The following is a 15,161-nucleotide window of genomic DNA, read 5'->3' on the forward strand; positions in this document are numbered from 1 at the left end:
AAACTTTAGTCTACAATTGTATACATAATATTTTAAATACTGGCGCCACACGCCTCCTGACTATGCTAGGGTGTATCACTACCACTGGTCTTGAAGTGTGATGACCCACCCCACCAAGCATGGTGCATAGCCAAGAGAACGGCGCCTTCACTTAGATGCATGCTATAGCGATTCAGCATGGCAGCACAATGCAGTGCGGGTCGCTCACGCGCACTGGATTCGTTGAATTTTTAATCCCTTCTCTCTCACAGTATCACTTGACTCTGTCATTATTTAGACAGATTGTTACCCACTGGGCACGTGTTTTCTGACTCTTTGAACATAGGCACGAATATGATGTATTCCGGTCACAATAACTTTGACATCATTTTTGTCTGCTTATCTCTCTTCAGTTCCCAGGAGGTCCCTCGTAAGGAACCATTCTGAACGACACTATACAGGTCGTATACCGGTGTCCTCTTAATTTGGAGGATCCAAGCAATTATATGAGCACGAAGGTCCTGACGAATCGCCCTTAGGGCGAGAAACATGTCGACCGCTTTCACAACAAGGGTTGAATAAGGGTTGGTTTCATTGTTCACCACTCCTTAATACCCCTTTATTTATTTTTTAACAAAGCAGTGAGCCTGACTATTAAAATAATCTCCAATAGGACTCTACTGACTTTTTTTAACACACCACCATGCTCACTATTGCACTCTTTTAGGCCCCTCACACACACACACCCGTTGGCTCGGAATAGAAGATCTCCGCCAAAGCGCAGCTTCCCTTGCTGCCCGACGGGCATTGCACCGCCAGCCTGCCGTAGGAGCAGGATACCGATGATGACGCTGGACGGTCATCGGCTGGGACAACAGTTGTGGTCCTGCCGGTAGCCTGTGTGAGGTATCCTTACATTCTGAAAAGGGTCTACACCATGCACTTAACCCCCACGTTTTAACTGAGTGAGAGAGAAGAGAGGCTGAGCTAATTTCCTAGCTCCCATTGGGGAACTCTGTACAATACTCATTGTTTGCTGCTTCCTAGGACGAGTACATTGGACCCCATTAAAAATCGTCCACCCCCATTCCCCCTGTTTGATACCCATGTCTATTTACATCCCATCATATTTCAAGTCTAAGAACTTGACCTCTGTGCACTGTAGCTACTGAGCTGTTGTTACATTTAAATATATTCTAAAAGATTACATTAGTAGCGTTTCAATAATGTATAAACCTTAATAGATATCCACAAAACATGCATTTGTTCTTGTTAACCAAAACATTTAATCTGTTGTTATTCACATAAAATACATAATCATTATTCAATTTCATTCATAAAGACAGTCTTGTTGGTGCCCTATTCAATTTCATTCATGTCTTCATGTCTAAAGCTTAGTGAACCGGCTCGATGCAGGATGTTGGTTGGGACTATTGTTAACAGAAGACTGACCAGGCTGGTTTAAGAATTGAGATTGACATTTAGGTTTTGGCATACGAATTATAGAAAGATCCTTGCGGTCTTCAAAGCCATATAGAATCTTTGTACCGATTAATGGCCACATAAAAGCATTTCCTTTGATATACACTGGGGAAAAAGTCTAACAAATTGTTTAGAAAGTGCTTTGTTGTACTAATGTCTTTGTGCTTCTTTCAATAGCCAGCTAAATACAGATTTTCAGTTTATTTCTGTTGTGTTTAATAGTCTTAATACAAAGTACTGCTAGTTGGCAGCCCTTTGGCATACATCACATGCCGCGAGGGTGAGTGTAAAGGAATGACGTCTCTATCCCATGTGCTGCAGGGCAAATGCCTGTGCCGCCTGGCCTTTGACCCCAACAAACTGTTGTTTTAAGTGTTTACTGATGTTATCTCCTATGTTGGCATCCGTGCCCATTTTGTAAATGAATAACCCTCCTCTTATGAAGCAGTTGCTCGGGAACTGCAGCCTGGCATTCATTTGGCAAATGGTTCGCATGTGTTCTCGGTATGTAGTGCGTGCCCCTGCAGGCAGGAATGTTCATGTAAAAGTCTCCGCGGGAGGGGTTCCCTTCTGAAAGGTAGGCATGGCTCAGTAGAAGGTTACTTTGTCTACAATGCTAAAGATCAGGGAAAAACAAGGCACAGAGTCCTAAACGAGACCCCTCACACATGCACCATACATGAAAGAACGACCACCAAATTTACGTCACAATGTTGGATTACACAGCTCCACTAAGGAATACGTTAACTCTGACATGCACTGTTCAAATCCATTAAAAGACTATGTATACAACTTTACTGCAAAAGGCAGAATGTGGTCCTACTTTTTTGCCAGGTTTTTAATGAATTTGGGCTATGTATTCATTCTCTCCTCAACAGCACTGATGAGAATCGACTTATTGCACACCATGAACGCTTAGCTGCTCCTTCAGAAGTTCCTGTAAAATCAGTGGGATTTTAGCGATGTGTTCGAAAAGTGTGCTATTAAAAGCATAAATAAAATTATTAGGGTAGAGCTTCCAAACCCTCTTTAAGAAACCTTGCATGTTGTAATTCATATATGGCATTGCAATCTGTTTTTTGGGAAAGGCAATGGTGGCGGCGGGACGGGGTGCTCCAGTGGTGGAGTGGCCTGTGCTAGTGGCGGAAGTGGATGACAGCGCCATAGGAAACACTTTAGGCATCAGAACTTATTGGGTTTGTTGTACAAATGAAGCACTGATGTCTCGTGTATTGCAAAACTCACTGTCTACTCTATTTTGTTAAGACCTCTTGTCTAGGAAAATCACGTCTTTGGGAGTTCAGATCAGAGTGTCACCCAAGTAGGAAATAAACAAGCATTTATAATGCAACGATCTCGCCTTTGCAAAAGTTAGAGCTATTGGCATTTTAAATGACAACATTTTTATTTATGTGTTGTTTTTGAAAACAGATAAATTAGTGGCATTGTCATTTACAATGCCAATAGCTTAAGCTCTCGAAAATGCCACACACAAACAGAGCCACATACACAGAGCTCCCCCCCCACACACACACACAGAGACACACACACACACACACACACACACACACACACACACACAGAGCCACTCACAAACACACAGAGCCCCCCACACACAGAACCCCCAAACACACAGAGCCTCCCATACACACACAGAATCCCCCCCACACACAAAGAGCCCCCACACACACACAGAGCCACACACACACACACACAGACCCACACACACACACAGAGCCCCCCACACACACAGAGCCCAAGCCACACACACAGAGCCCAAGCCACACACACAGAGCCACACACACACACAGAGCCACACACACACACAGAGCCACACACACACACAAAGCCACACACACACACAGAGCCCCCAACAAACTCAGAGTCCCACACACACTCAGAGTCCCACACACACTCAGAGTCCCACACACACTCAGAGTCCCACACACACTCAGAGTCCCACACACACTCAGAGTCCCACACACACTCAAGAGTCCCACACACACTCAAGAGTCCCACACACACTCAGAGTCCCACACACACTCAGAGCCCCCCCCCACACACACAGAGCCCCCCCACACACACAGAGCCCCCCCACACACACAAAGAGCCCCCCCCCACACACACAGAGCCCCCCCACACACACAGAGCCCCCCACACACACAGAGCCCCACACACTTGTTTAAGTCTGGCCTGCTATCTCTCTGCAAGGCCGTGAAGTGGTTGCAAAAAAAGGCGAGGCGCGCCGGCACAACAGGAACTTACTGCTGATAAATCACATGCACGCCTATCTGAAGCATCTGCTCACTCGCTAGTTTCAAAACAACTCACTGCAGCGTGCAGAGCCACCTGGTTTCAGCAGACAGCCGCCCTCGGGGTCCTTGTCGCCGCACCGCTGCCGCGTGTGCTCAGGGGTGCCAGAGCCGCCGCGGCCTGAAGTGCCTTTTTCCCATGTAGTCATGGTGCACAGACAAGCGGTCCTCCTGCTGTGATTCGAGCCGGGACTTCGAGGAAGATCCGCACCGGTCCGCCGTAGCTCGGAGCAAGCTGGCGCTGAACCCTCAGGGCCGGTTCAGCTGAGGGGTGCCGTGCAGACCCCAGAGACGGCATAGGGGACCTCCGAGCCACCAAAACAGTCACACTGCTCCGCTCATGGCCGCCGCTCATGCCACCCCTCCACTCCTCAGGGCGCCATCCATCCGGCGCTTGCTGCTCTGCTCTAACCGCACGCCTACGAAACGATCCATGCAGCAGGAAGTGAGTAAACACGCTTGCAGCTCCACGGAACAGTTACAGTGAGTTGGCCTTCATTTTCGGCGCTTCCCCAAATTTACTTGTGGTATCGATGGCTGCGTCCGGGACAGAGGGGCATGGACATTAAGCAGTCTGAGAGGGCAGGAGGAGGTCGAATCATCACTCCTGAAAGAAATCCCCCACGCTGGCCGAGCTGCCCGGCTGACTCACAACATCCGATAATGTTCGGCCACTATACGCCGAATTAAGTTAATAGATCGACCCAGATGATCAAGTTGATCGCTTTAATCGATATTATTTATAGCTTTAAATATTAAATGTCAGTCTATATTTCGATAAAGTTGTATTTACAGAACCCTACTTACGTTTTATTATCACAAAACATATTAAAGAAACACTCTAGAATCATCGCTCGCGTAAACTTTTCCCTTTTAGCCCCGTCCTTTTCAGACTGGGCGCCCAGACTTCATGCTGGGGTAAAAGGTTCCTTATCTTCTTTATGGGGCCATCTGGACCCATAAAGAAGATAAGAAACCTTTTACTTCAGCAGTAAGTCAAGGAACCCAATCTGAAAAGGACGGGGCTTAAAGAGAAAGAAGAACTTCGCTAGGACCTCTTCTCCAATGGCTGGCCACCGTTTAGGAGGCCAGCCAATGGAGAAGAGGGGCAGGGCTTAAGCCTCGCTAGTGATGTTCTCCTAAAAACATAAAATCTTGTGAGCTCGTCTGCGCATGTGCACAGTATGCCACGCGAGACCTAAAAATGGTCATAGGTTTTAAATGTTTTGGGCACATTTATTATGCCCTATGGGTCCCTCTGCCTTTTTTTAGGGTATCTTGACCTGCCTGCCTACCCTCAACTGTGTATATGGAAATAATGGGAATAAGGATGCTTACGGCTCTCCTCCCTGTGATTCTGGTAGACCTGTGAGGCAACCATAAGAAGAAATAAAAACAATCAAATATGAACCATGCTCCTAGAAGTATGATAACTGTTGTGTGCACTCCACCCCACTCGTGTTACCTACAAACCATGCACATGCTAGTGTACAATACTGTGACACCATCTCCATAACACCACATCACACTGCATGCTTGTGGACTTTATGGCATATACTCAGACTCCAACATAGGAAAGTCCCATGGGAGTGGAATATATGGCTGCTGTAGTGTGCAAGTCATTATTCTTAGCTAATCTTAGTTTAAAAAAAAATATTTTAAATATTTCTGAGAGACTGGGTATTCAGATATATATTTGAAATATCTGGCGGCCTTTGCACTCGGTGTATGTACGCTTTACTCTGTCATTGTAGTGGCTGGCACAAAGGGTGCTACAGCCCCCTATTAACATTTAAATTACAGGCCCTGGGTACACTTTGTACCATGTACCAGGGACTTTCAGGTAAATTAAATGTGCCAATAAGGTATATACCAATTTCATCATGCTCAAAAGAGAAGCACAAGCACTTTACCACTTATTAGCAGGGGTGAAGTACAGAATTCTACAGCCATAGAAAATGTGGTCCAGGAAGAAGACCCGGAAAGGGAAACGTCCAACACTTTGTCTACAGACATGAGTTTAAAGCTTGATTTAGTGTTCTATAGTAGAAGTGTTCAAATTTGCTCAGATTCACACGGTGTACTTCAGTGTGTGCATTTCCTTGTATTATAACACGCGTTTGTGTGTACAGTGGCAATAAAAAAGTCCCATCAACGAAGCAAGAGAAACAAGACTAAAGTGACAGCAAGCTGGGGAGGTGAGTAAACAGTGTGTCACATACAAAGATGATATTGAATTGATGTGCCGTTGCTGGCTGTGCAAAACACTATACTGTAGTATACAGGAACCGGCTGGTGAACAGCAGTTACGAAAGTCGAGAACATAAGATACTGTATCCGAAAAAAGGTGTTCCTTTGTTGAAAAGTGTATGCATAGTCTGTTACCGGTCATTATCTGATGAGGAGTGGGCACTGCTAATTGCAGTTTATGCCCAAACAGCTCTGGAATGAGAATAGGGGAATACCATAGGATAAAGTGTACTTAAATATTGTGGTGATGTGAGAAATAAACGAAGAAATAACTACTTTAAAAAACACTAAAAGCCCTGTTATGACCAACACATAGTTGACAGCTGCCTTTCCCTGCCAAAAATTAATAAAAGAGCGAGCCAAGTAATTGGATTCCTAGTCAAATCCCACAAGTAAACATTAACAATCACAAGTAGTTATTTCTTTCCCATGAGAGTTCTTTCAAGAAAATCTAAAAGGACACAATATTTGTCGCCCACAGAGCTGAAAATACATTGTTATGAAAGAGCAACACCAGGCAGGAGTAGGAAAGATAGCAACAACAACAAAAAAATAGGAGCGGTTTAATCCTGGCAACTCAAACAGAAAGTTTGAGTAACTTGAGGGGAAAAGGCGCTATTTTATTAAAAAGCAGTCCCCGCAGCAAGTTCTGTCTAACATTCCAGGAACACACTGCACAAAGCCGGTGTCTCTAAAGTAGAGCGCGCAACCCTGTCCTCCCACTCACTGACAGTGTCCAGCACCGTGTCCGTCAAGCTCCAGACCGGGTGACAAACCCCCTCCCCAGTCCCGAACCTTCCTTACCTTCAGCCTTCATCGGATGACCCGCCTCTGATGTGTTGGCAAAACCAAACTCAGGTGGCTGCAGAATGTGCGGAGGCAGAGCATAACGTGGAAACAATAATCTACCGCCACAACCTGTTTCCACATTCAAACACACCGGGCTGCGCGCAACTCCCGGCACTGGACTCTCGGGAACGGAGCCAGGACGACACAGCTGGCTGACCGGCACCAGCCACGAGCCTCCCCGCCACCCTTCCCCAAAGCAAGAATGCCCTCCGCAATGTTGTTCAAGGGTAGCTCCACGGTCATTTGGCAAATCCTCACACTCTTTGTGGATAGTACAAAATGTATTTCTATTTGTTTTCTAACACTTTCTTTTTATTTTCTTGCCAACAGCTGAGGTGGGTTTGGTGCGTAAATAGTTTTTTGCAACCTTACACAAGAAATAAACCCCGAATGTAGCCTTTCCCATTACACGTGAAACAGACGGGGCTATTTTAAAGGAACGCTTGTCCAGTGAGATTTTATCTCTGTGAATTCAGTTTAATTATTAAAGTTCTTTCATTAGCTCTGTATGCGGCGTCAGAGTGCGGAGGAAAATATGTTCTTTGCAGGGCGATATGCTGAATGGCATGGGTGGCCTTCAGAATCGTTGATTTTGGGGAACACGAAAAATTTGCCTCTTTAGTCCCTTAAATTAACAAGCGCTCGCCATGACACGGCCTTTTGTCTTTAAGCCCCATCCTTTTCAGACTGAGCGCCCCGACTTCCTGCTGGGGTAAAAGGTTCCTTATCTTCTTTATGGGGCCATCTGGACCCATTAAGAAGAAAATAAACCTTTTACTTCAGCAGTAAGTCAAGTAACCCAATCTGAAAAGGACGGGGCTTAAAGAGAAAGAAGAACATCACTAGGACCTTTTCTCCAATGGCTGGCCACCTTTTAGAGGCCAGCCAATGGGGAAGAGGAGCGAGGCTTAACCCTCGCTAGTGAAGTTCACTCTGAGACATAAAATCTCGCGAGCTCGACAGCGCATGTGCGCAGTACGCCACGCGAGACCTAAAAACAAGGGGCCTGTTGTATGAAATATTTTTTTTAAAAATTGGTTGTAAATTACACAGTTATTTTCCAAGAATTGAAAGGAATTTCGTGAATCGATTGATGTACTAATAGGTAAGTTCACAAAATTCTGAATCATAGTGGGTCTCAATCCGACCTACCAGATCAATACCGATAAGGTAGATCGCGACTCATTACTACTAGATGACACCAAAGCGATGTTGGCCTGCCTACGACAGTAGACCACCAGATATGTGATCACTTTTTAATAAAGAAATCTTTTATTTTCTTTAAATCAGCCTGTTTTTCATACAGGAAACAGGGATGCATTTAAAAAACACAAAATCTTTCCTGTTTGTGAGTTCCAGAATTGCCATTTGTCCTGTGGACAACTGCTTACTCCAACAAACTATTTTTTCTTTTACCTTTACCAAGGTGAAGAGGTCCTAAAGTGAGCCATTTCCCATTTGTGAATAGCTTAACACACCCTTTGAGTAGTTGGTAACATTTCAATGTTTTGCACTGGGCTTCGGTTGCAAAATATTGAAATTTACGAATGATTGTTTGGCAGGGAAGCCTAAACACGCCCCTTCCATATAGCTATTTGTAGTGGGTTTCTACATCTATTTTGTGATTCAGTTTAGTACATAATAAAAATCTATTTTGCAGTTGCAAACCCTGTGATTTTGTGAATCGTAAGCTCTGTGACCCCAAAATGGCTTTGTACATCATGCCCAAGGGATCAAATTAATACCATAAGAAGGAACAAGTACACATTGACCAGTACAGAGGATAGAGGGGAGTCTTTGGGAAGGCAAACAAGTAATACACATTAACTAAGAGAACAACAAGTACTAATTGATCCACTATTGCTTTTAGTTTGACCTTAGCCATTCTAGTCTTCTTCAGATGACATTAGTTGCCTAAGCTGGCCTTTCAATGAGGGTGAGATGAAGACTCTTGAGATAGCCGAGAGGGCCAGGAAGCTATTCATGGTCCTTTTCATGACAGCTTTGAATATGATGTTATCCACACTTTGATTACATTGTTTCTATGCCAGGTGTGGGTCAGAAATCCAACTGGAGACGTCCACAGTGAGGTGGGAGTCATGCTTTGCAGCACTTTGTATTATGTCATTATCAGCCCTTGGAGATGCAAAGTACCTGCAAAAAGGGAAGCATTTCCATAGGTGCTGCTGGGATCAAGAATGGCTTTTTGAAAGATGGGTACAAACACCAACTGCTTGAATGGTTCAGGCATGAGAACTGTGTAGTGTGAGCTATTGATGCTTTGAGCTTTATTACCAAAAAACTATAGGTTTTAATTCGCAACAAGGGAAATATAACCTGCCTACACAAGTTCACATTGAAAGTATAATTTAATGACCTCTTTTAACATGAATTTGTTTAACAGCGTTCTTGTGTTTTTCCATGTATTTGCAATAATTGGCAAATGTGGAAACGGACACTAACCACTTGGCAGCTGAATTACTTTATAAATCAGGCAGATGGGGGGTAGTTACATGTTGGGCATCTGCATATTTTTCTGTTAATGCAAGCTTTTTACAGCCTTTTGATAAAGGCTCCATAATGCTTTTGTGGTTTCAATGCCCCCGTTATGGTCTCGACCCACTGGAACTTCTGAGGACAGTTCCGATGCAGAATAAATAGCCAATCATTATAATGGATTTTAGTAACTTTGATACCTAATTGCATCAATTAGAAATAAGTCAGTCAAAAGAATTGCCAGGCACTCCACTCTAGTGCATAGTAGATAATGGAACAGGTGGTGTATCAAGTCCCATTAATACATGACCAAAATGCCAATACTGATCCACTTACCATTCCCAGGTGTCCTAGAAGCCAATTGCGCCGCGGAGGCTCAGGGAAGCACTTCAGGCGCTTGACAGACTCATTATACTGCTGGAAGAAGGAATACACCTGCAGCAGGGATCGGAAGAAGAGCAGCAGAAGGAGGAGGAGAAGGGCAGAGACAGTATATACGCGGAAGGGAGTCCTGTCGAGGCCCAACGAGTCCAGGGCTTGGTCAATGATTGGAAGCATCCTGCAAGGAGATATAGAATAGAAAGTGATACAGAATGAGAGGTTACTGATGGAATAAACACGCTACTGATTTAATAGGATTACTGATAGAATAAGGCATTACTGATAAAGGCTCTTATTTGGAGTTTTATGGATCATTACAAACATGGCGATGTCCATTCCACTGTATTACAAGTGTGTTATAGCCTTTAGAACTTGTAATATGGCCGACACGATATCCTCCATGTTTTGATGGACTATCCCATCTGCCAAACTCTAAATGAGGCTTAAATAATGTTGCAAATGAAATTACAGGGTACGGAAAAATAACAAGTTACTTGCTGAATAAAAGGCTACCTAGATCAATGTCTGAACTGATGAAATATTGCTCCTGTTGAACTCTGATAGCCAATTACTTTTGTGTACAACTGTACGCAGGCTTCGTCTGAGGAGTACAAGGTGGCATAACCCTCTTGCCTTGCATTTTTCTTTTCCAACGAAACTATCATGTCCACCGTGGGCCTATTCATGGTGAACACAAATGCAGGACAGATATTTGATGTACTAGAGTAACCGATCTATTAATTAAACTAGGGGTCTCTGCCAGGGAATGACTCAAAGCTTTGGTGGTGGTTTGTGCTGGGGCACCATAAGTAATGCACAGTAAAGGATCACCAGCATTGCAGGTTTTAGGGATATTACCTGCCAAAACAGAAACACGTCATTGATACGCATAGGATCCATACCGGTCACTATGTCTCAGAAAAACACAATGAGACAGAATCCAGTTCTGTTATGAATAGCAACATCCTGTAAAGTGGCCATTACAATTCCCAAATATAATATAAGCATGTAGGTAGCTATTATGGGATGCTCACGATTCATAATATATTGAAACAGAAACAATCAGGTTGTGTTGATTACCCACATGAAAGCACTGCTATGCTCACTGCAGTTTAGAAACCCTGTTTCGTTCCTGGGCGTAGTGCACACTACACTGAAGGTCCCACTGCATTGGTTTGGAGCTCATGTAGGAAGAGGTCTAACTGTAGGCAGACTGGTCTTGCTTCAAGCTGACTAGTTAGGACCAGTTACTTTTGCAATAGGTGGGACTGGGCGAGTAAGTTTCCATCTGTTCCACTCTTCCTATGGTCCCGCTAATACCAGACAGCGCTCTCACACTTTTCACCCTCAATTAGCAGTGTGATATGGTATCAAAATTGTGTGGGCACTTTACAAATCTGTAAAATAAAAATAAATAAAATACATAATATAAGTAGGGAGCCCATGAAGCAAAATTCACCATGCTGTGAATGACATTTCCTTTTTTGAAGGGGGGGGGGGCAGGTTTCTGCATACGTTTGGTATGTGTAGGCCAAGACCTTTTGATTTTACTATCATTATATACATATTGTGTCATTCATGTCTTTCTTTCGCCCTGTACAGCAAACAGCCTGTGGCAGTTGGACAGGACACTACAGCCACTGTCTAACTTTACTGTGGGTGACAGCATTCTGCTCTTTCACAACAAGCACACCCACACACAAAGCAGTTCCCTTTAGTTCCAGGGACTACCAATGCAATGTGTGCTTTTTGAGACCAAAAAGCATATGCAGGCTATAGCCATTTTATTTTACATTGGTGAAGACTCCGCAGCTCCACAACAATAACGGCTGACAAAAAACATTACAAAAAAAGTACTGACAAACCAAAAGACTAGCAGGAGAAAACAAAAGGTCTATTGTCTTCAACAGACCTTGTTTGACTTTGGTGAGGGAGTCTCTGACAATACAAACCTCACATCTGTATGTGAAACTGTCACCATTGTAAGTCTTGGCGACCACATTAAAACAAGCGAGAGCAGAAAAGAGTGAGACGTAGAGACAAGAGGAAAGAAGAAGAAAGGAGGGCATCGAAAAGGAAACAAATCTGGAGAAAATGGATGGAAAAGAAGAGAAGAGGGAGGAGCGAAAATTAAAGGAAAAGAGATAGAGACCAAGGGATACAAAAGTGAAGCAACGGAGTTTGTCAAAGAAAAAAGTGGAAAAGTGAGGTGTTAAAAGCCTGATAATGAGGGGATAGAGAAGAATGTAAGCGCGAGTGTTACATCACGTTTTTTACATATAATTTAAGCTCGGACACTGTTGTAGAAGCAGCCGAGGGCAAGAGGCTGCCTGCTGGTAAAAAAAAAAAAACTGTTAATGAGGGGAAAGAGAAGGATGTAAGTGCGAGCCTTTGAAGTCTGATTCAAGGCAAATGGTGGTTTGTGACATGGCTGGTGTGGCGGGGGCGGGGTATTGGGAGGCATTCCTTTGAAGTCTGGTGCCGAGGCTCGGGGAGCAAATGCCAAGCGCGCTCACGTTGCACATGCACTGTCCAGAATCCGCATTCAAAACCCCCTTGGTAAGCTTTCCTGGAGTAGCTCTCTATATCTCTCGCATAGGGATTGCTTACGCATTACGCTAGGCGAGACCTAAACAACCTCTTTGTTAGCCAGCAGATTTATTATGCAGTAATGTAGCTGTTGGGTGCTACTCTACAATTCGAGTGTTGACAGAAGTTGGAGGATGTTCGGTTATCTCCCAACTGTAAATGATGGCCTTAATCTTTTCTGCAGGCGCCTAGACGCGGTGTGCATTTCTGCTACACAGACGCAACGCTGAGTTTGTAGATTCCTGCCAGTGCCTCAAGTAACCAGGAGTAACTGACATCTCCTTGATAATGGTTCAGCGCCGTGGCCCAAACAATGAAGCAAGGAGCTACCCGGCAAGTATGCCACATTCGCAATCTTGTGGCCTTTATTCACACTTTGATGAGGCAATCGCCTATGACCGAGGACATTTGTACAGAAATGTAGTGTTACTTGCGAAGCCATATGACCTTTGTAGAGCTTCTGAGTTATCAGGTTTGGTGGCATTCTTCACTTTAGCAGCTATTAGGTTCCCTTTTCAATGCAGCACGTTTTACTGCAGTTCTGTTAGTTTATTATTTACCACCCACATGAATTTTCACTTCCTTGATCCATGACTGGTCTCATCAAGACAGGTATCCCAGTCTACAGGTAAATGGCGCATATTAAATTCTAATTTCATGTTCAGTTTCTACACATCTTTCTGGTATAGATTTATTCTGAACTGTTTTCAAAATGACCACACTTACACTTTAGCCCTCATTCCTGCAAAGAAAAGAAAGGGAGTGGGCATTAGTGCTAGTTTTGTCAAGTTCAATAGCAAAACCTGAATGCCGCGAAGTTTTATGCTTTGCCAGTTTTGTTTAAAATTTCAGACTTTTCTGCCGATTTGAGTCACAAAATGTATGTAACAGAATCGTCAGTAAAATAGACAAGTTGAGAGGCATGTCTCGTGCCCTGTTAAGGCAATAATTAGGCCCATGATGGAGTGCTACAGACCTAACAATGGGAAAATGGAGAACATAGCAACCAACACTCATTTTTAATAACACCTTTAAAAAATTAGGTTAAAATGTTTGCCTCCAGGTACTTGGTTTTACGAGATCATAATTTCACTAGAGTCACCCTGTGAGTGGTCTTTTGTAGGTCTCAGCTAGGCAGCGCATGCTCGTTCTCGAAGACGCATGTAGTTTTAACTTTGTGGAATTCAGGCCGCCACAGGCTTACCATTTGCTCACTCCATAGTCTCTCTCAAATCCTTTGTCTCCATTTGTCCATGGCATACATGTGTCATGTTTCTTCTTGTGTTTAGCCCTCCTCCAGAGAATGGACCAAGCACTTGTTTCCATCCACTGCTCCTCCTTTAGGAGCTACTTTATTCTTTGTGTTTTTTTTTAAAATAAATCTTTTAATTGAAATTATAATAAGAAACACAAACAAAATCTGGTTGTGCATCGATATGTTTGATAACAATAACATCCCAGTATACATCAATGGTAACATTCTCCCCTCCCTTACTCGCTGCATGGACAACAGTCCCAAGTTTTCAGACATAGATCTTTCCCCAGTATCTAGAGCAAAAGAGTCACAGATTTGAAAACTTATATGGTGATGCTTGATTATGACCAAATAATTAAGATTGAGTCTATGGTTTTGTGCTGATGTTGTAGAACTGTTTGCTAATGACACACATATTTTCTGTACCACATATTACCCGGGTTCAGTGGCCTTTCAGGTTTACTCCATTGCTATACAACTGGTCTCTTATCTAACTATGCCAGCAGTTTTCTCACCTTATTGCCCACCTCATAGAGGTATTGTTGGGTATGTCTGTTATTTGCTTTGGCAGTGTCTATGGCTGCATCTTTGTATTGTTTCTGTTAAGTTTATAGGACATGTTTAGTATCTGGATTTCTTTCTCTAATTGTTCCAATTTGGCTCTTTATCTTGTTTATCTTGTTTATGACCCACTATCAAGGACAGACTTTGTTCTTTTATAACAGAGTTATACGCCTCCAACAATTTCTGAGCAGAGTCAACAGAGTTCTCATTGTCAGAAAAGTATTGCTCTGTTGCTGTAAGAAGACTCTCTCTAATATGGAGTTACCTTGAGATATCTGGGATTTAGCACTATGCTCCGAGGGGCTGAGTCTCTGCATAGAGCCTGTTATTCCTCGTGCCAAGAGTCGGCCCCTGAATAGTGTTGAAGTTGGTATGTGAGGGTTAAGAGATAATCTATACTTGAAAGGCTGCCATGCACTCCTGAGTGAAACTTGTATTGTCAGGCATTGGGGTTAAGTGCTCACCAGATCTCAGTCAGGCCAAGGGCATTCAAGTACTCAGCCAGTGGGGACGGGAAGAGTCCATCGGCTTGTGGGGCCACTGGTCTCATTGGTCGCATATAGTCGTGTCAAAGTCACCCCATTAACAATTTACCATCCGGCATTTGGAGAAGCAGGGCACTCCGGTCAGGGAATGTGATGTCATGGAGGCAGGGTGGGACATAAACCAAGCAGACGTGGAGTGTCGTTCCCTTCCAGCTCCCAGGAAGGGCCACATATCTACCATGTGCATCGGGCCAGACCTGCTGAACAATAAGAGGGATTGACTTTCTTATTAAAATTGCTACACCTCTGGAGCCAGCCAAATAGCCCACACAAGCAAGCATTTTGTACCCCGTCGATCTAAAGCACGATAAGTAGTGCCCAGCATGCGAGTCTCCTGGTAGAGGACCAGATGGGTGTTAGACGCTGATGTATTGCAGGACGAGTCCACATTTGATTTTGTCCCCCAGGCTATTCATATTCCAGGATAAAAGATTTATGGCCAATGTGTCAGGGCAGTCT

The 15,161-nt window shown here is 43.9% G+C and overlaps 1 protein-coding gene across 10 annotated transcripts in view; it reads right to left on the bottom strand.

Moving 5' to 3' along the window:
* CYP4F22 (cytochrome P450 family 4 subfamily F member 22) overlaps window positions 1-15,161 on the bottom strand; it is a 295,859-nt gene that overhangs the window by 152,687 nt on the left and 128,011 nt on the right. For all 10 annotated transcript variants that reach the window (XM_086960247.1, XM_086960238.1, XM_086960296.1 and 7 more), the window contains exon 2: window positions 9,705-9,927. In XM_086960247.1, the coding sequence (XP_086816373.1) occupies window positions 9,705-9,926 (222 nt within the window). In that variant the 5' untranslated portion in view covers window position 9,927. The remainder of the gene's footprint in view (window positions 1-9,704; window positions 9,928-15,161) is intronic.

Source organism: Lissotriton vulgaris, chromosome 1_1 (genome assembly GCF_964263255.1).
Source record: "Lissotriton vulgaris chromosome 1_1, aLisVul1.2, whole genome shotgun sequence".
Taxonomy (NCBI): Eukaryota; Metazoa; Chordata; class Amphibia; order Caudata; family Salamandridae; genus Lissotriton; species Lissotriton vulgaris.